Source organism: Schistocerca piceifrons, chromosome X (genome assembly GCF_021461385.2).
Source record: "Schistocerca piceifrons isolate TAMUIC-IGC-003096 chromosome X, iqSchPice1.1, whole genome shotgun sequence".
Classification (NCBI taxonomy): domain Eukaryota; kingdom Metazoa; phylum Arthropoda; class Insecta; order Orthoptera; family Acrididae; genus Schistocerca; species Schistocerca piceifrons.
Window position 1 is genome coordinate 313090109 of NC_060149.1, and position 21185 is coordinate 313111293.

At 44.5% G+C, this 21185-nt stretch overlaps 1 protein-coding gene across 1 annotated transcript in view; it reads right to left on the reverse strand.

Moving 5' to 3' along the window:
* Positions 1-7202: 7202 nt before the first annotated feature.
* Positions 7203-21185, reverse strand: part of LOC124722333 — a 215843-nt gene continuing 201860 nt past the window's right edge. The window contains exons 4-5 of the mRNA XM_047247508.1: positions 14592-14691; positions 7203-7300 (exon numbers count right to left, since the gene is read on the reverse strand). Coding sequence (XP_047103464.1) covers positions 7203-7300; positions 14592-14691 — 198 coding nt within the window. The remainder of the gene's footprint in view (positions 7301-14591; positions 14692-21185) is intronic.

Below are 21185 nucleotides of genomic sequence, written 5' to 3' on the forward strand. Positions count from 1 at the left end.
TCTGAAGGTGGCAAGGGTAAAATACAGAGAGCGAAAAGCTATTTACAATTTGTACAGAAAGCAGATGGCAGTTATAAGAGTCGGGGGGTATGAAAGGGAAGCAGTGGTTGGGAAGGGAGTGAGACAGGGTTGTAGCCTCTCCCCGATGTTATTCAATCTGTATATTGAGCAAGCAAAAAAGGAAACAAAAGAAAAGTTTGGAGTAGGTATTAAAATCCATGGAGAGGAAATAAAAACTTTGAGGTTCGCCGATGACATTGTAATTCTGTCAGAGACAGTAAAGGAGTTGGAAGAGCAGTTGAACGGAATGGACAGTGTCTTGAAAGGAGGGTATAAGATGAACATCAACAAAAGCAAAACGAGGATAATGGAATGTAGTCGAATTAAGTCGGGTGATGCTGAGGGAATTAGATTAGGAAATGAGACACTTAAAGTAGTTTTGCTATTTGGGAAGCAAAATAACTGATGATGGTCGAAATAGAGAGGATATAAAATGTAGACTGGCAATGGCAAGGAAAGCGTTTCTGAAGAAGAAAAAATTGTTAACATCGAGTATAGATTTAAATGTCAGGAAGTCGTTTCTGAAAGTATTTGTATGGAGTGTAGCCATGTATGGACGTGAAAAAAAATGGTTCAAATGGCTCTGAGCACTGTGGGACTTAACATCTGTGGTCATCAGTCCCCTAGCACGTAGAACTACTTAAACCTCACTAACCTAAGGACATCACACACATCCATGCCCGAGGCAGGATTCGAACCTGCGACCGTAGCAGTCGCGCGGTTCCGGACTGAGCGCCTAGAACCGTTAGAACACCGCGGCCGGAGGAAGTGAAACGTGGACGATAAATAGCTTAGACAAGAAGAGAATAGAAGCTTTCGAAATGCGGTGCTGCAGAAGGATGCTGAAGAATAGATGGGTAGATGACATAACTAACGAGGAGGCATTGAATAGAATTGGGGAGAAGAGGAGTTTGTGGCACAACTTGACTAGAAGAAGGGATCGGTTGGTAGGACATGTTCTGAGACACCGAGGGATCACCAATTTAGTATTGGAGGGCCACGTGGAGGGTAAAAATCGTAGAGGGAGACCAAGATATGAATACACTAAGCAGATTCAGAAGGATGTAGGCTGCAGTAGGTACTGGTAGATGAAGCAGCTTGCCCAGGACAGAATAGCATGGAGAGCTGCATCAAACCAGTCTCAGGACTGAAGACCACAACAACAACAACAACACAAGAAAAATGTACGACAGTGACATTAAATGCATTCTCTTCGGGATATATCTATATGAAGTTTTTGTTTCAAATGAGCGTTGCTGTAATATCCTTGAAGACTGACCGTTCATCCTGGAAAATGGTGTAATAGGTGAAAGTACAGATATTTATACTGGTGGCTGTGTATTGCACAACATTACATCAGTATATTGACATTATCTGCAGACAAATAAATATAGCAACTACAAGTTGTATGCTTTTGGCTGCATAATACCTTGAAGTTCATTTGACAAGAGCAAGCCATTAATGCTTATTTTCTGTGGGCAGACATGTGGATGCAAAACAGTTTGTTTATACTGACAGGCTTAGTTCAGTTGGTGGTTTAGTTGTGACCATGCAGAAAAATCAGGTCGTAATGTTTGTCGGAAGACTATTCGACACAGAGAGAAAACAACCAATGCACTGGTGTGTGTACATATTAAGGTACCACTTATTCTTGTTACACCCTGTATATCTACAAATACCTTATTTGCTTGAATGCTACATGTCCAGTCGGCATAGTGGTGACAAATAAGAATCTTCGCCGGCCAGAGTGGCCGAGCGGTTCTAGGCGCTGCAGTCTGGAACCGTGCGACTGTTACGGTCGCAGGTTGGAATCCTGCATCGTGCATGGATGTGTGTGGTGTCCTTAGGTTAGTTAGGTTTAAGTAGTTCTAAGTTCTAGGGGATTGATGACCTCAGGAGTTAAGTCCCATAGTGCTCAGAGCCATTTGAACCATTTTTAAGAATCTTCGTATCACTGCAAATGTTACTGCTGATAATAACAATTACAATAATAATAACAATAATAACAACAGCCAATGTGATGTGGAGGAACTGGAGACTTTTAAGTTGTAGAGGTTGTGATTTTAGTGACAGGATGAGGTTGCAAGTCTAGCCTGCCTTAACTGCAGTCAAGTTAAGTTTAATCTAAAGACTGATTCATACTACCTGTTCATGGGCTACATCAAATTCGTAGCGGCATAGAATAGGTGAGAGAAATAAGGGCTATTGCCGCATTATATTTGTGTTACAATGGATAATTAGAAGAATGGAAGGAAGAACGAGTGTAGAACATTGTTTAAAAGCCGATTCAAATTGGACGTCACGGAACGGAACAGAACGCAACGTCGAAATATTCCACGACACATTTAAAACAGCGTCTTTCATGTGTACCGGTAATGGAACAGAACTTGACCGCCAAGGATTCGTGAGAAAAATGATTCGTTATTGACGACAGGCGAAGGCACGATGTCGTCTGTTAACGTCGGAACTGATATTATACGATTGGTTTTATAATTTTGTGTCTTATTAATCTTTATTTTCCTTGTTTTACTTACAAATAGCGGAGACTGTTTGAGGAACTAATGTTTTTTATAACAGCGTCTTACTACTAAGACACAGAACACCAGAAAAGGAAAAATGATGTAGGTTTCACAATATCTGGACAAAGAAAAAGATTAAAAAGGTTTCTTCTTCTGTCCCACGGGAGCAAGCCTGCAAAACGAATGGCCACTTGTCTTGATGGCCATTGCTCTTATTGCTTGTGCTCCCAATCGGAGAAGCACCTACCCCTCTAGACCCTTGGTTAAATAACACTTCGGGCATCAATAATCTGTTTCCTGCATAGTCGGGGACAACCACTTGACGACCCCTCACTTGTACTGGCTATGGGGCTGAGTACTAAGCGACCTTCCCTGAACGGTCGGCATTTATGTAAAACAATTGAAGGAGTGGGGGTCAGGCCCGGATATAGAGTTCAAAAAATGAGATAACCGAAGTAATTCCTGTAAAATAAATAAACAAAGTGGGAACAGTCATAATCAATGTCCTACAAACAAGTCAGCTTGTGAAGAGGGAATCTTTCCTACAGGCCAAGACTGAGAAAAGGTATAGTCAGAGAGTAAGAATGCAGTAAAAGAAAGGAAAAAGAACTACAAATAGTTTGAGGCCTCGTGCTAGTAACCCACCTACTCACAAAAGAGTTGTGAGCACCTTGAGTGGCTAAACGTGATGCAACAGATATAAGATACTGTGAAGTAGAGTAAAAGAGACTGCTGTTCGAAGAGAGTCAGACTCCTTGGAAAGAAGAAGAAGAATCCATTCTTTAAAAGACAGACAGTGGCGTAGGGAAAAGTAGCAAATTAACAGTGAATTTTCCCAAGATAAACTCAAGGGGCATCCTGAACCCGGGCAAAATGACGGAATACACGTAAATTCTCGACTGGTGGAATGCTTTAATCAGTATGATTCCTCGGTACACGAGTGGTTAGCCTGTTTTCTTCTGATTAAAGAGATTCAGTCTATACATGTTTTAGGTGTTTGGTTGCAGCATTATAAAAATTATTATGTGTTTGTTGATTATTGGAACCATGAAATGACTTTCCATGGAAACCGAGCACCTTTCGAACGAGAACAAATGGCAGTGAGATGTCAACTTTGGAATGTCTAAACGGGAGGAATGTTTCCCAATCTGTCAATGAGACTAACATTGTAGTATCGATCCAGACCTGGACTGGTCGTCGTAGGATTCTTAACTAAGAACTATTTTTCTGATCTCAGCGTTTCTCCAGATTCTCCTGTGTGCATGATGCATGTGTGTATATGTGTATGATGCATCATTATCCTGCTCGAAACGAGGTGAGCGATAGACGTCATGAGTCTAAAAAACACTTCTGACGTGGTAAAATATCTGGTAATACTAGCATTGGGCGTGTCATTTCTACAGTTCTGGCATGAATTTGAGGCTAAACACTGAGATCACGATGAATGATGTTTACTGTGTGAACAAGCAGAACATGACTTACTGATGTACGAGGCTGAAAAGTGTTGCCACCGAATTTTTTATCCTGTTCTTAACATAGGTTGAGGTATTACATGTGATGCATATTACTTGGCCGACTTTTCCGATTCGCTGACTCAGGTTGCAACCTTCTGCCGCTAGAGCGTTCTGACTTCTAGCGTGTAACACGACGGTGTGTAACGTAGCTATATCGGTGCTCGAGAAACGGCGTGTTGTAATCAAGTTTCTGGCCGCAGAAAGCGTGCCTCCAACTGAAATCCCTACAATAATGAAAGCTGTGTAGGTTGATGAGTGTATCGACGTCAGAAATGTGCGAGGTTCGGTTGCTCGCGCTCGTAATGAAGGAAACGTTGGTGTTAACGTCAACGAGTGTGACAGAGCTTGGAGTGGACGACCGCGTACGGTAACGAATGAGACTCATCAGAACCGGACTGTTGAACCCATCAGAGAAAACCATTGGATAATACAGATACAGGTCTCAGGTAAGTGTGATCTATCACAAGAGCGTTTACAGGCCGTCATTGCAGAACGGCCGTACAGGGAACCGTGAGCATGGTGGGTTTCTCGAATGCTCACTCCTGACAGGAAACAGAAGTTATTGGACATTTGTCAACAAATTCTTTTGCGTTTCGAGCGTGAGAGTAATGGGTTTCTTAACAAAAGTGTGACAGGTGATGGAAACTGGGTTACCATTTGACGCCGAAAGGAAGAGAGCGTTAATGAAGTTTCGAGACGAAAGACCATCGATGCCAAAGAAATTTCAAGACCATGCTATCAGCAGGCAAAGTCATGCTCACATCGTTCTGGGATGTTCACGGTGTGGTGGATTTGGAATTCATGCTTAAAGACATAATCATGAACTCTGCCAAGTACTGCAAGATAATCAGAAAACTGAAACCCGAATTCGAAGAGCTAGTCCAAGCATGGAGCACCTTCTTCGTTGGCATGACAGTACAAGAGTACATACACTATGTGATCAAAATTATGTGAACACCTGGTTCAAAATGACTTACAAGTTCGAGGCGCCCTCCATCGGTAATGGTGGTATCCAGTACGGTGTTGGACCACCTTTATCCTTGAGGACAGCTTCCACTCTCGCAGGCATACGTTCAATCAGGTGCTGGAATGTTTCTTGGGGAATGGCAGCCCATTCTTCACGGAGAGCTGCACTGAGGAGAGGTATCGATGTCAGTCGGTGAGGCCTGGCGCGAAGTCGGCGTTCCAAAACATCCCAAAGATGTTCTCTAGGATTCAGGTCAAGACTCTGTGCAAGCCAGTACATTACAGGGATGTTATTATCGTGTAACCACTCCGCCACAGGCCGTGTATTATGTACAAGTGCTCGATCGTGTTGAAAGATGCAATAGCCATCCCCGAATTGCTCTTCAACAGTGGGAAGCAAGAAGGTGCTTAAACCTCAATGTAGGCCTGTGCTGTGATAGTGCCACGCAGAACAACTTCGGGTGTAAGCCCCCACCGTGAAAAACACGACGACACTACAACACCTCCGCCTCCCAATTTTATTGTTGGCACTACAAATGCTGGCAGATGACGTTCACCGGGCATTAGCCATACCCACTCCCTGCCATCGGATCGCCACATTATGTATCGTGATTTGTCACTCCACACAACGTTTTTCCACGGTTCAATCGTCCAATGTTTACGCTCCTTGCACCAACCGAGGCGTCGTTTGACATTTACCGGCGTGATGTGTGTCTCTTCAAGAAATCTAAGTTTTCTCACCTCTCGCCTAACTGTCATAGTACATGCAGTGGATCCTGATGCAGTTAGGAATTCCTGTGTATTGGTCTGGGTAGATGTCTGCCTATTACACATTACGACTCTCTTCAACTGTCGGCGGTCTCTGTCAGTCAACAACCGAGGTCGGCCTGTACGCTTTAGTGCTCTATTTTACCCTTCACTTTTTCCACTTCACTATAACATCGGAAACAGCGGACCTGGGAATGTTTAGGAGTGTGGAAATCTCGGATACAGACGTATGACACAAGGAACACCCAGTCAAAAAAGTGGTTCAAATGGCTCTGAGCACTATGGGACTCAACTGCTGAGGTCATTAGTCCACTAGAACTTAGAACTAGTTAAACCTAACTAACCTAAGGACATCACAAACATCCATGCTCGAGGCAGGATTCGAACCTGCGACCGTAGCGGTCTTGCGGTTCCAGACTGCAGCGCCTTTAACCGCACGGCCACTTCGGCCGGCACACCCAGTCACCTGACCACGTTCGAAGTCCTTAAGTTCCGCGGAGCGCACCATTCTGCTGTATCACCATGTCTAATGACTATTGAGGTAGCTGATATGGAGCACCTGGCGGTAGGTGGCAGCAAAATGCACCTAATATGGAAACCTTATGTTTTTGGGGATGTCCGGATACTTTTGATCACATAGTGTACGAGCGCTGCGACATCTGCAATAATCCGACACCATTGGCTTACTGACATCTATCATCCACTGCACAGTCCCGACTCGGCACCATCCGATTTTCATCTGTTTCAGCCGGCCGGCCGAGCGGTTCTAGGCGCTACAGTCTGGAACCGTGAGACCGCTACGGTCGCAGATTCGAATCCTGCCTCGCGCATGGATGTGTGTGATGTCCTTAGGTTAGTTAGGTTTAAGTAGTTCTATGTTCTAGGGGACTGATGACCTCAGAAGTTAAGTCCCATAGTGCCCAGAGCTATTTGAACCATTTTTTTTCATCTGTTTCAAAAATTAAAGAACACCTTCGAGGACTTCGATTAGATTGTGATGAAGTGGTGCAAGCCGAGGTGAGGTTGTATCTCCGTCAACAAAGCAAACTTTTTACAGTGATGGTATGAAGAAACTGGTGTCTCACTGGGAGAAATGTGTTCATCGCCATGGTGACTACGTTGAGAAATAAATATGTAGACATGAATAATAAATATGAAGAATGTTAATTATGCTTGTTTTGTTTAAAAAACGTTAAGAATTTCCGCATAAATATTCGGAGGCATTACTTTTCGGCACACTCTCGTAGATACGTTGCGCTGTGGGACTAGGTATCAGAGCTGGCTGAGATATAACCAAATGTCTCTATAGTGACATTCTGATTCCACTGAAGATGCTGCTCTGCTGCCTGAACTAATGCATAGCGTTCTACAATTGCTAAAACTCCAAATAATAAGGGGCTTGGCTGGTGTAATAACCGTTATCTAACCTCTTTATCAAAGGCTGATCGTACGTGCAATTGAGACTCAAGGACTCTGCCCAAAAAAGAAAAGAGTCATGCAAACAAACTTACAATATCGATATAATAGTCTCAGTTCTGCCACTCAGTACGACTGTGAACGAGATCTTTGTAACTAATGTAACTGGAGACCAATTGCGACTACATGTATTTACTGTAGTACTCACACACACCTACTCGCAAACATGGGGAACTGCACAGTTAGGAGTTCTCTATGTAATGAGAGGATCAAGCAAGAAACGGAGCTCACTAACTATGGGGCCCATTACGTCATAAGCAGCAAAATTATACTGGAGAAATTTCTGGAAAACTTAGCAGTAATCAAAACTCTCATTAAAAGAGATAACGAAACTGGATTTCATGATGGCACTGGGACTAATACCGCGAGATAGTTCAAATGGCTCTGAGCACTATGGGACTTATCATCTATGGTCATCATTCCCCTAGAACTTAGAACTACTTAAACCTAACTAACCTAAGGACATCACACAACACCCAGTCAAATACCGCGAGAGTTTCCACTTGTGGTTATCGAAAACTCATCTGTTCTTGTTGTTTTGTAGCAGTTCCAATAACGCTTCTTCCATGTTGAGTCCTCGAAAATTCATATTCTCCCACTGCCAGTGTTGTGCAGATGTTTGTGTCACAAACTTTAATGAATGTAAGCCGCGAGCTCTGGGGCGCCTTGCTACGATGCTACGGTTCGCGCGGCTCCCCCCGTCGGAGTTTCGAGTCCTCCCTCGGGCATGGGTGTGTGTGTGTAGTCCCTAGCGTAAGTTAGTTTAAGTTAGATTGAGTAGTGTGCAAGCCCAGGGACCAGTGATCTCAGCAGTTTGGTCCCGTAGGAACTCAAATTTCCAAATTTAATGAATGTAAGAAAAAAAATATACTTGGAATACTGAATGAGACACCCACTCGGTAACATTTTCCTGCATTAAGAATGTAGATGGCGCTACACATACTTGGTCTTTACATATCCAAGCATGTAGTTGTCGCTAGTCTGAAATCTGCTGCTGGCCACCTTCACGGTGATGGAATTTTAATGTTCAACAGCGCATTACTACTCTTGCTATTTTTATAGCTCTCAAATCCGTCTTAGTATTAGTGAGGGTTTTTTTTAAGGAAAAAATTTAGGAGCAAATCTCCAAGGTGATGGAACGTGTCAGTACATGAAATTATAACATAAAAGTAATAGCAGATAAAATAAAATGTTTATGAACCCAAAAAAAGCCAAGCCATAATTTCCAGCAAACGCAGTCAACAATATAACATAAGAATCAGATTAATTTTTCAAGGAACTCTTCGACAGAATAGAAGGAGTGACCCATGTGGAAACTATCCAGTTTCGATTTGAAAGCGCTTTGATTACTGCTAAGATTTCTGAATGCTTGTGGTAGCTTATTGAAGCCGGCTGGGGTGGATGAGCGGTTCTAGGCGCTACAGTCTGGAACCGAGCGACCGTTACGGTAGCAGGTTCGAATCCTGCCTCTGGCATGGATGTGTGTGATGTCCTTAAGTTAGTTAGGTTTACGTAGTTCTAAGTTCTAGGGGACTGATCACCTCAGAAATTAAGTCCCATAGTTCTCAGAGCCATTTGAACCATTTTTGAGCTTATTGAAAATAGATGTAGCAGTATACTGAACGCCTGTCTACACAGGAGTCAAGGAAGTGCGGCCCAAATGCAGATTAGCTTTCTGCCTAGGGTTAGCTGAGTAAAAGCTGCTAATTATTGGGAATAAGTTGTATTTGTTAACAAAACATGGTTCAAATGGCTCTGAGCACTATGGGACTTAACATCTATGGTCATCAGTCCTCTATAACTTAGAACTACTTAAACCTAACTAACCTAAGGACATCACACAACACCCAGTCATCACGAGGCAGAGAAAATCCCTGACCCCGCCGGGAATCGAACCCGGACGCGGGAAGCGAGAACGCTACCGCACGAACACGAGCTGCGGACTTTTTAACAAGAAACGACAGTAAAAAATATACACTATGTGATCAAAAGCGTCCGGACGCCCCAAAAAACATACGTTTTTCATATTAGGTGCATTGTGCTGCCACCTGCTGCCAGGTACTACCTCACCCAGTTTTGATGTTTTTCGACGAGAACCTCCCCCTAAGAAGGATCTTGTCCGTTTAAGACCACCTCTTCCCCCGCGAAAGCAAATTCATCTACGAAGCTATGAAATTCAAAACGCATACACTGCGAGTGATATTATTCATAAAGACTACGTAATCTGGAAGAAGGGACTGTATCAAGTGCTCGGCTAATTACCTCCAGCCAATCATTTCGCTCCCAAAAGCTGTTTGTAGATTTGAAATACACTCCTGGAAATTGAAATAAGAACACCGTGAATTCATTGTCCCAGGAAGGGGAAACTTTATTGACACATTCCTGGGGTCAGATACATCACATGATCACACTGACAGAACCACAGGCACATAGACACAGGCAACAGAGCATGCACAATGTCGGCACTAGTACAGTGTATATTCACCTTTCGCAGCAATGCAGGCTGCTATTCTCCCATGGAGACGATCGTAGAGATGCTGGATGTAGTCCTGTGGAACGGCTTGCCATGCCATTTCCACCTGGCGCCTAAGTTGGACCAGCGTTCGTGCTGGACGTGCAGACCGCGTGAGACGACGCTTCATCCAGTCCCAAATATGCTCAATGGGGGACAGATCCGGAGATCTTGCTGGCCAGGGTAGTTGACTTACACCTTCTAGAGCACGTTGGGTGGCACGGGATACATGCGGACGTGCATTGTCCTGTTGGAACAGCAAGTTCCCTTGCCGGTCTAGGAATGGTAGAACGATGGGTTCGATGACGGTTTGGATGTACCGTGCACTATTCAGTGTCCCCTCGACGATGACCAGTGGTGTACGGCCAGTGTAGGAGATCGCTCCCCACACCATGATGCCGGGTGTTGGCCCTGTGTGCCTCGGTCGTATGCAGTCCTGATTGTGGCGCTCACCTGCACGGCGCCAAACACGCATACGACCATCATTGGCACCAAGGCAGAAGCGACTCTCATCGCTAAAGACGACACGTCTCCATTCGTCCCTCCATTCACGCCTGTCGCGACACCACTGGAGGCGGGCTGCACGATGTTGGGGCGTGAGCGGAAGACGGCCTAACGGTGTGCGGGACCGTAGCCCAGCTTCATGGAGACGGTTGCGAATGGTCCTCGCCGATACCCCAGGAGCAACAGTGTCCCTAATTTGCTGGGAAGTGGCGGTGCGGTCCCCTACGGCACTGCGTAGGATCCTACGGTCTTGGCGTGCATCCGTGCGTCGCTGCGGTCCGGTCCCAGGTCGACGGGCACGTGCACCTCCCGTCGACCACTGGCGACAACATCGATGTACTGTGGAGACCTCACGCCCCACGTGTTGAGCAATTCGGCGGTACGTCCACCCGGCCTCCCGCATGCCCACTATACGCCCTCGCTCAAAGTCCGTCAACTGCACATACGGTTCACGTCCACGCTGTCGCGGCATGCTACCAGTGTTAAAGACTGCGATGGAGCTCCGTATGCCACGGCAAACTGGCTGACACTGACGGCGGCGGTGCACAAATGTTGCGCAGCTAGCGCCATTCGACGGCCAACACCGCGGTTCCTGGTGTGTCCGCTGTGCCGTGCGTGTGATCATTGCTTGTACAGCCCTCTCGCAGTGTCCGGAGCAAGTATGGTGGGTCTGACAGACCGGTGTCAATGTGTTCTTTTTTCCATTTCCAGGAGTGTAATTACGGCTGCTGCGGGATCGGCAACTGTCGTACGTCCACGCACGTGCTGGCAGCACGCCACTCCACATTTAACTCCAGGCTGTCCACCAGCGGAAGCCGTGCTCGCTGTCATTCGCCGCATGTACGACCAGTGACGCTAAACATGCATATGGCGGTCGCCTTAAATGACCATGCACACAGCGGTGCAAACTGCATCCTTCCGCGTCTCTTTCTAGAATTATAAGTTGACTTACAGAGAAATCCAGCAGCGGACACCAAAAAGTCACGCCGAAGGTACGCCATTGACACCAGCGCCACACTCGTTAGTTTCTAGCGACCACTCAGCAGTAAAGACAGAATTCTGAGATAAAGCACTGTAAATTCAACAGAATCAGTTAACAATTTATCTTGCCAGCTTAGCTGCCTGTAAATATTGTAGATAAAAGTGTGTCAGTTTTATCCACGTAACTGCACGTCTTTGTATTTGTAGTGTAACGATTTACTTCGTATTTTCCAAACAACGCTTTGTATGGCTGCCTATTACTAACATATACATTCTGTTGCTTGGTTCTCTCTCCCTCTCACTCCCCCTCCACAGTGTCCATTTGTTCATCAATAGATACATTACATTCGTATCCTTAATTATCTCTGACAGTGGTGCGCCCAACAACACTGGACAGAGGAGTAGCACCGCGTAGTCTCTACAGACGACTCACGACTCCACGTACACCGTCAATCTGGACGTATCCGTGTGTGGAAACTCCAAGTAGAAAACCATTGCCATGCTGTATCCGTCATCGTCTTAATGGCCCAACACCTTGCGTGTTCGTATGGTGCACCATGGGATCCACAACACAATATGCTCTGGTTCACAAAGCCGGTTATCTGGACAGCAGAGGTTACCGGTCCGACGTGTTAAGGCCAGTGGCTGTGTCCTGTCTTCAAGGTCACCATGATGTTGTCTTTCAACAAGATAATGCAAGGACGCATTCTACCTGTGCTATCCTGATATGTCTCGCCAGCACTTCCTCCGTATCTTCACCCACAGCAAACATATAGACGTGGATTGTTGAGGGAATGACACATCACCACCGGTTAGCCACTGCAATTGGTGAACTCTGTGTAGAATGGAAATAGCATGGAATGACATACTCGTATTTGTCACCCACGTTCAATGCGAGTCAGTAGACATGTAGATCAGACCCATTGTTGTTGCTGTGGAGAGACAGCTCTATGTAATTAAAGGCGCAACCTGTATGCCCTTTCACAAAAAATTTAATAATGTACTCTCCCTAACATACACTACACCAACAATAAATAAAATTTCGTTATTTGGTATTCTTTCTGGTGTTGCATTTGGGTTTAAGTTGGGAGTCTGCGCATGCCGGTCAATTTCAGAAATGTTATTGTCCAAAAACCGCTGCCTCACAGAAGCTGCTTTACGACAGGGTGCTCTGTCATGCTGATACAAACAGTCAACGCCTTAGAACTGTTCCTCTACTGTACGAAGTGCACAATTCTTTAAAATGAGCTCGTATCCTTTCTCAATTAGCGCTTCCTTAAGAGCAATAAAGGATCTAGACCCTAATCACGAAAAACACCGACATACAGTAAAGCTACCTCTTCCGTCCTTGACTCCTGGCATTACATGTAATGTCAGACAACGTTCTCCACACATTTGCTAGTCCCAAATTCTTCCAGCGCATTAACACAGGGTATAGCGCTATTCGTCACTGTAACTCATGCCTCGCTCTGACACCATCTGGGGCAGCGCTTAGTATTAATTAAAGAAATACGTGGGTCGTGAGAAGCTGCTCGACCATTGTACACTATTCTTTTCAACTTTATAAGCGCAGTACCTGAGATAGGTGGACTGCTGATAGCACTTAAGAACTAATAAGTTGATTGGCTGGTGGGTTGATTTGGGGGAGGGGACCAAACAGCGAGGTCATCGGTCCTATCGGATTAGGGAAGGGTGGGGAAGGAAATCGGCCGTGCCCTTTCAAAGGAACCATCCCGGGAACTCACGAGTGATTCTTTCCGCTGAGTTCATGCGACTTTTTACAACCACATCTTGCAATGCACGACGATCCCTGTCCGTAAAGTCCACCTCGTCTTGTTTAGCTGTGGCTGTTCTTTCGCTTTTCCACTTCAGAAACACATCCCCAACAGTCGACTTGCGCTGGTTAAGACTGGTTCAAATGTCCCTGATGGATCTGTTGCTCAGATGACATCCAGTGACTAGTCCGTGTTCGAAGTCAGTGAGCTCTCCTGACCGACTCATTCTGCTGTTACGACTTTTCTGCTGACTATACAATTGGCCCCGTCTGCTTTTATGCTGGTCGGTTAGTGTCTCGGACATCTAGGGGGTCTCTTCCGCATTACATTAGGGTGTGCAGGCATTTCTGATCAGATATCGTACTATAAATATGGTGACAATGACCCTTCTTAATATATGTATCACGAGTACCGTTGCCAAAGTCATAAGTGGTCGCAGGCACACAGAGAATGTCACTGGCAATTTCACTTCCGACAGCAATGATTGAGGTTGCAGTAATTAGGTCTGTGCAGCCGGTGGATTGTATTGTGCTCTGCCCACTCGTGCAATATAGGGTGCCTAGGAAAGCTGCTTTCTCGGATCGCTAGACAACAATTCAAGCAAATCGTATTAATGGAGTTTATTACAAAACGAAATGATTACAATACTTAACTTTGTCAGATATAGACGTGTCGCAAGCAAGGGGCGACATACAAACATAAGCAAGCTCTTCAGTATATATAAATCGCAATACAAGTGAGCCAATACAGTTTTTTAAGTCACTTCTGTAGCGTTCGTAGGTCGGCCTGACATGAACTCGGGCCGCGGATATTTTTTTTCTTTATTATTATTTTCAAACCTTTACAGAAAGGTAGGCCGGCAGCGGCCTATCTATGCCGCTCTTTGGCCATAGAAAAACATAGATTAAACAGGAAGACATAAAAACAAACATACATGGAGGATAAAACAGGAGACATAAATATTAAAATAAAGGATTACTGAAGGAGAGACACTGATGAACTGATGGGAAGAGAAACACTAGTACAGTGGCGACGAACTTCGGCGCACTAAAACATAGTGTTTGCACGAAAAAGTCGGGGTCCTGCCATAGGGAAGAGGGGTGGGTAGGAGGGAGGGGGTGAGGATGATAGTGAGAGAGAAGAAGGGGAGGGGGGAGAGAGTATGGGGGGTGTGGAAGCCTGGGAAGGGGGGAAGGAGAGGGAGAGAGGAGAGGGGAGGAAGTTAGGAGGGAGAGAGGGGAAAAGAGGGGGCCCTGGAGGAAAAAAAACACAGGAGGAGGAAGGGGAGGATCAAAGCTTGTAGGAGGGGTAGATGGAGGGGACGAGGGCATCATCAGGGAGGGGGAGTTAACGGAAGCCACCTTGGGCGAGGATATGGAGTGTGGTAAGATGGAGAGCGGGTGGGATGCAGTAGTACAGGCGTGGCAGCGGACGGGGGTAGGAAAGGATGGGAGAGACAAGTGGGAGGCTGCGGCTAGGCGGCGCGGCGCTTATATTCTCTTCGTGTAGAGGCCGCTCCTGTCTCGGTGTCGTCCTAGAGAGGGGTCCGTCAGCGTTATCTCACAGCCCACTCTGCTCTTCCGTACTTGCCCGATGTGCAGGTGCTTGACGTTACGCTGGAACAGATGGTACGCATTTCCTCTCATGGTCGAAATCGCAACCATTTTTGACAGCCTATAATAGCCCGAGTTGTTTGTGTGATTAAGAAATCTTAAAATCCTTCAACATCTTTCCAGAATTCTGCTGGAGTATTGCAGGGTACGAATCATATACTGCCAAGCAAGTCAGCCATAAACAATCTAATTTAGGTATTTAACCTGTTAGCTTTGCTGGATGGCTGCTTGAACAGAATCATCGAATGCAGAGACGACATACTTGTCTGTAGTTTCAAAGTCTTTGGGGCAAGGCATAGGTGAAAGCAGCATGCGTTCTATGATCGATTCAGTACTGAAGCTTGTTGTGTACCAGGTAAGAGGTACGCAATAATTACCAGAAAGGCCGCCGTCACACAGGCATAAACACTCGCCTGGCGCTTCTCAGTCCCATGCAGCAGCTTCCAAATGGAGCTCATAAATGCGGACTTCTTCCTGCTTCCACACTATTTCCTTCCGCAGCGCATCCGCCGAAAGTGAGGACGTCCGCCTTGGGAGCTGCGCGGTCAGTGCGGCAAATTGCTAACCGAAGGCGACCGGGTTCGATTTCCGGTCGGTTCGTAGATTCTCCTTGCCCGAGTACCTGATGGTGCGTTGTCCTTATATTCGTATCGTAATAACTGACTTTTCACTGTTAAGATGGGAGCGTACCGAAATCCAATAAATTGAAAAAAAAAGTGCAGACAGACGCCATAGAGAGTGCTGTCAACCACAGGCTACATCGCTTCCGTCTTGTAATGGCGGACAATAAAAACTTTCCACCGACAACTAAGAAACACGCCGCGTCGCGGATACTCAGTTACGAACTAGCGGCTAGACAGGTCCAATCAATGCCAGCAGTCAGCTCAGTACAGTGCTCTGAAGACTACCTTCCGACTTAGTAGTCGCTATTTAGAGGGAATTAGGATCAATAATGGCGTGTGTGCTTGACTGTACTAGGTTCAGGACAGTCAGTGCTACCCATTAAACAGTACAAAAGTTAATAAGCATTTTTTAAAATACTCTTAACAAATGTTATTGGTTTTTTCTTATCGTCTTGTCACATTTGTTAGCGCCACCTTGTTAAACAAGTGTTAAGGAGTAAGTGAACAATGGCTATCTTTAATGAGCTACGTCGGTTTTCTGCTACCCTGAATGTTAGGGCTGAATCAATAGTAGCATTCAGTTACTACATTCACAACCTTTAGGTGGTGAGGGAAGATTTAAAAAATCGATAACAATTTTGATATCGTGGAAAAACTTTAGAGGTTGTCGGCAATTTTGGCCTATTCTGAACATCTGACGACGAGAAAGAAGAAACCGGAAAATTTTGACAACGAGTCAGTGCACATCATTCTCACAAACACAGAGCGACGAGAAAAAGAGAGTAAAAACTAGGCAGTTCAAGAATTTTATTGAACTTTGCGGTAACACTGCATGGCTTTAGTGTATGCCTGTTCGATTACAGTATCGTTAATCCGTTTCCTTTCCAGGAATATTTTTGCGAACTTTGTAAACTTTTCCGAGCATGATTTTCAGACATGCCAGACTGAAATTCGTCCTGCAACCCGTCCAAAATTATTGCAACAACTGCCAACCACCCAGAATCTCTTGGTGGCGCTCTTGCCCGACGTGAAGAAAGCAAGACTGACGGTCAACAGTGACAGCCACTGAAAACTCAAATTTCCGCCACCACCCCTTCCGGCCGTCGATCGAAAAGTGGAATCCTGGAACAAATATATCCAGAAACTAGAGCAACGTTATGCTGCGCATCAGATATCAGGTGATCTGGAAAGAAGATAATTTTTATTAGCATATGCAAGTCCCACTGTATTTCAACTTCTTCAGAAATTGTCACCTACTTGTGAACCAGTTACTTCTGACATTAAAGGAGGCTTGCGAAATATTTCGACTCTCAAGTTCATGTTGCTGCTGCCAGACAAAGTCTCACGGAGTGGCCACCCGGTCTGAGGCGCCATCTCACGGATTGCGTTCGAGTCCTCCCTGGGGCATGAGTGTGTGTGTGTTGTTCTTAGCATGAGTTATTTTAAGTAATGTGTAGGTCTAGGGACCGATGACCTCAGCAATTTGGTCCCTTAGTAATTCACACACGTTTGAGCGTTTTTGAACGCCAGACAAACATTATTCTCTGTATTTCAAAATGTCAAATAAAACATCTAAAGAGCGGATGGCCGAATTACAGAGATTGAGTCGGGAATGTAAATTTCGTTGTGAAAATGATCAATGTCAGAAATCGTATGCAGACTAATTCGCGACATGCTTATCATGCCTTATACAGACAATAAATTAAATATGGGCCCAGTATGTCTAACAGACCCGTATTTAGAAGGCTGTCTCGCACGAACAAATTCATGTATGTGCGGAAGCAATACAGTGTTTCAGTACATGTTAACAGCTGACAAGGCCAAGAAAACAGAGGGCCAGACCCGGAAGTCACAGAACTCACACACTACTCGACTGAAACAATCAGTAAACAAGTTCAGAAACTTGTTCACGCTGTGGCGTAAACCACAAAAACAGACGATTGTTTCTATCGAAACGCAGATTGTAATTACTGTAGAAAGGCAGGACATAAGGCAGATATGTGCAAAATGGAGCACAAGCTACAAAAACAGCAGACTCTCAAGCACATCACAATGATCAATAATAAAAAAATTAAGTGTTGTTCATAACGAACATACGTGTATTCAGAAATTTGCACGGTCTAAACGTCAAGTGAATTGCATGTTTTCTGGCAATAACAAATTATTATCTAAAACTCTTTGAGTTAACAAAGTGCTAATCAATTTTCAAAAATCTTTCAAAAAAGTTTCAGAGTCACACAGGGTAGTCAATGCTAATTGTTAATCTGGAGGCATACTGAAATTAGAAATGCCAAAGTTTACGGACTTTCAGAGTCAGTTATAGAAATTAGGAAATTCCAGTGAAAGATAATTTTCTACAGATATGACGTATAAACAGTTTACGAAACAGGCTAAATTTGTAGTTGAACATGCAAATAAAGCAACAAATTTACTAGGGCTGGATCTCTTCAATGCTTTCGGGTTCACCATTCACGAAGGAGAGGACCAAATTCAAACTGATATTCCTAAAGGAAAATTAAATCAGCTGTTACAAAAATATTATATTTTTCCCGAAGCAATAAGCAGTGTCAACTGTTACAAGGCACACATTACGCTGATACCGAATGTTGTGCGAAATTCACAGGTAAAGTAAAGCAGCAACTCGGCTGTCTAAACAGAATGAGGTTATCGAAGTAGTAACCAGCAGCCAATTGGCAACGCCGACCGCAGTTGTATAGAAACTGAACGACTCCATTAGCCTCTGTGGAGATATCAAAGCGATGATTGATCTTCAATCTATTATTGATTCATATCCTATTCCCAACCCGGAAGAAATAATGTTAAAATCGGCTAGTGGTGTGTACTCTGACAGGCTGGATCTTAAGAAAGTATATTTGCAAACTCCTTTGGACGAAGACACAGAGATTTATGGCGATAAATTCTGTATGCTATAGCAATCCTAGATTTACTTCAGGAGGAGGTCGAGCGATTATCACAACACACACAAAAGTACTAGTAACTTGAGTAACACAGTTTAATCTCTAATATTGAACTTGGATGCAATCCATGCCCACTTAATGACACAAGATATTTCTTGCTGTTTCTGTCGCCAAATTCAAGGACATTGTTTATATTTAAAACAACTTGATTTATACCGAAGAACAGTTACATATGAGTATAAAATTAACTTTAAACTCTGCTATACATTTCTGACTAATAATGCAAGTACTGCCGGATCTGGTCCACGTTAGTGCTGCTCGCTTAATCGACGAACACAGAGTGGGGTGAGCGGCGCTGTGTTCTGATGTAAGTAATCCTCCGTCTGCAGCGGCGTGTGGAACCTCTTGAGGACATCTCTTCGCAGACGATTCTCATTTGTGGCTGCTTATGACAGCGACTGTCTGTAGTATGTGGTGCCGTCGTGAGGTACCAATTGTAAGCTGGATCTCACTCTTTGGACGACACCAAATAAATACTCCATTTGGCTTCTACCGCTAGGAAACGTTATCCTCTGGAATACCCAGCGCACCGAGTTTGTCCTAGTTGAAGTTAGAACAATTAATTCGCAAAGCTCGACACGATGTGAACCACCTTGATGACATAACTGTCTCAGGCACAACTGCACAGGACCTTCTACAGAATTTCGAATTTGGTTTCAGAATTCAACAAGTGGCAAATTTGAAATGCAACAAAGACATGTGCATGTTCTTTCAGTGCCAAGTGCAATACTTGGGGCACATACTGGCTGCATACGGAATAAAGCTAACGCCGCAACACGCAGACGCCATTAAAAACCTTTCGGCTCCCAAGGACGTCAAGAAATTAAGTACTGTATTTGGACAAATAAATTATCATCGGAAGTTTCTCCTCATGCACTTTCCTTCAGTGAACCGCGGCACAAATTCTTGCGACGAAGAGGCTCTAAATTGAACTGGAAAAGTGAATTTCAACACGCATTTAACAAATTAAAACAATGTTTGCTTAATGTAAAATGTCTTACGGCATACGATCTGAGCAAAATACAGTTGCTGCAGACCCTTGAGACTATGGCATAGGCACAGTTCTGTCATATCGACATGATTGTTCTGTGCGGCCAATTGCCTTCACTTCAAAGACTCTGATAGTGCCACAAGGTAGTTACCGTCAGATCGAGGAGGAGGTTCTCGCGATTATATTTACGGTCAAGAAATTTCATTATTATATTCACGGACGTATAGTCATCTTCTTCACAGACCATGAACGTTTAGAGGCTATATCTGGAGCGAAAAAACTATTCCTATATGAACACCTCGACACCTGCAGCATTGGGCGCTACTTCTGTCTTATTACGATGATGGAATTCTCTTCAGGTCCATAGCGCGACACGCAAACACAGATTTGCTTTCGCGTTTGCCTACAGGGTAAGACAAAAAACTGACTACTCAGATGATGTTTGTTTTGCAGCAAATACCAGTAGGTTGAACACAGCGAAAAAATTTCCAACAAACCCATATTTAATTGCCGAACTTGTGCCTGAAGATACCGTATTGTCTAAGATCAAACATTATATTTCTATGGAGTGGTCTAATGATAAGTTACTTTATCAACCACAGATTAAATCTTTTTGGAATATAAGGCATGCACTTACATTGTACAAAGGTGTCATTTTGGTGTATCCAGAATCAGGTAAGACAAGAGTGTTTGTTTCTGCGGTGCTTGAATCTAAAGTACACAGGTGCTACATCAATGGCATTGGTACATAATTCGTCTCACACGAATTTCCAGAGAAGAGGCATATTGGAAAAATATTGACAAAAATATTGAAATGATGTTGGTTTAATGCCTGTTAATGACAAAAATAGCAGTGAGCTCCGCTTCGACAACATTTTCCTTGGCCAAAGGTATCAGAACCTGGTTAGGTCTCCATACTGATTTTCCAGGACCATTCCTCGGAAGCTACTACTCATTCTGAGACTGATGTTTAACTGCATAATATGGACTGATGGTCCGATATTAATTGTCTTAGCGCTCAGACGGTTTCTTCGCTGAGGACGCACTTGCTGATGTTGACCGTGAGCGACTCTCCGTCCAGTTCGGTTGCCGTTTGTGTAAACTTTCTGCCGTGCTGCTGACACAGCCCGTGTTGCAGCAATATCACACGTCTGTTCCGCGGCAGAGTAGTGTGCCCCTGTGTGGAGTAGGAGTGCCCATGTAAAGAAGATTGACGCCCAGGTCAATGAAGCCATGAGGACAATGACAGGGACACTAAAGTCAACACCTCTAGAATGGCTTCATGTCCTCTCAAACATCTCTCCGCCTGAAATCCGTAGACAGCAGGCAACAATTCAGGCATGGCAAAAAATAAATCATGCAGATAAGGCAAGAGTACTACCGATACACCAAGTACTAGATGACCGCTGTCGATATCGCCTCAAATCAAGAGCGCCAATATGGGAAGACAGAACACTTGCTCAAGGAAATACCTATGACTGCCACAAATCCTGGAAAACCAAGTGGAACAATAGTGACATTAACCGACACAATATAGAGGACCCCAGCAAACAACTCCCAGGAATGCAGCTTCCTCGTAAAATCTGGTGCCAGCTTAGCCGTGTGAGAACAGGACACGCGAGAACTAAATCCATGCTGTACAAATGGGGCGCCAATGATAACCCAATGTGTGACTGTGAAACTGATGAACAAACATTACAACATGTAGTGCAAGATTGCCCACTGCGAAGATTCTGTGGTGACTGGAGAGACGTCGTGGAGGCCAGCCCTGCTGCCATTAAATGGCTGTCACATTTGGACATAACCTTTTGACGAATTGTAGCTGTGGTTATATTTCAACTTTGCTCAGATTTAATAATGACTGTTGTTTGTTCTGTTTGTATTATTATGTATGTGTGTATATGT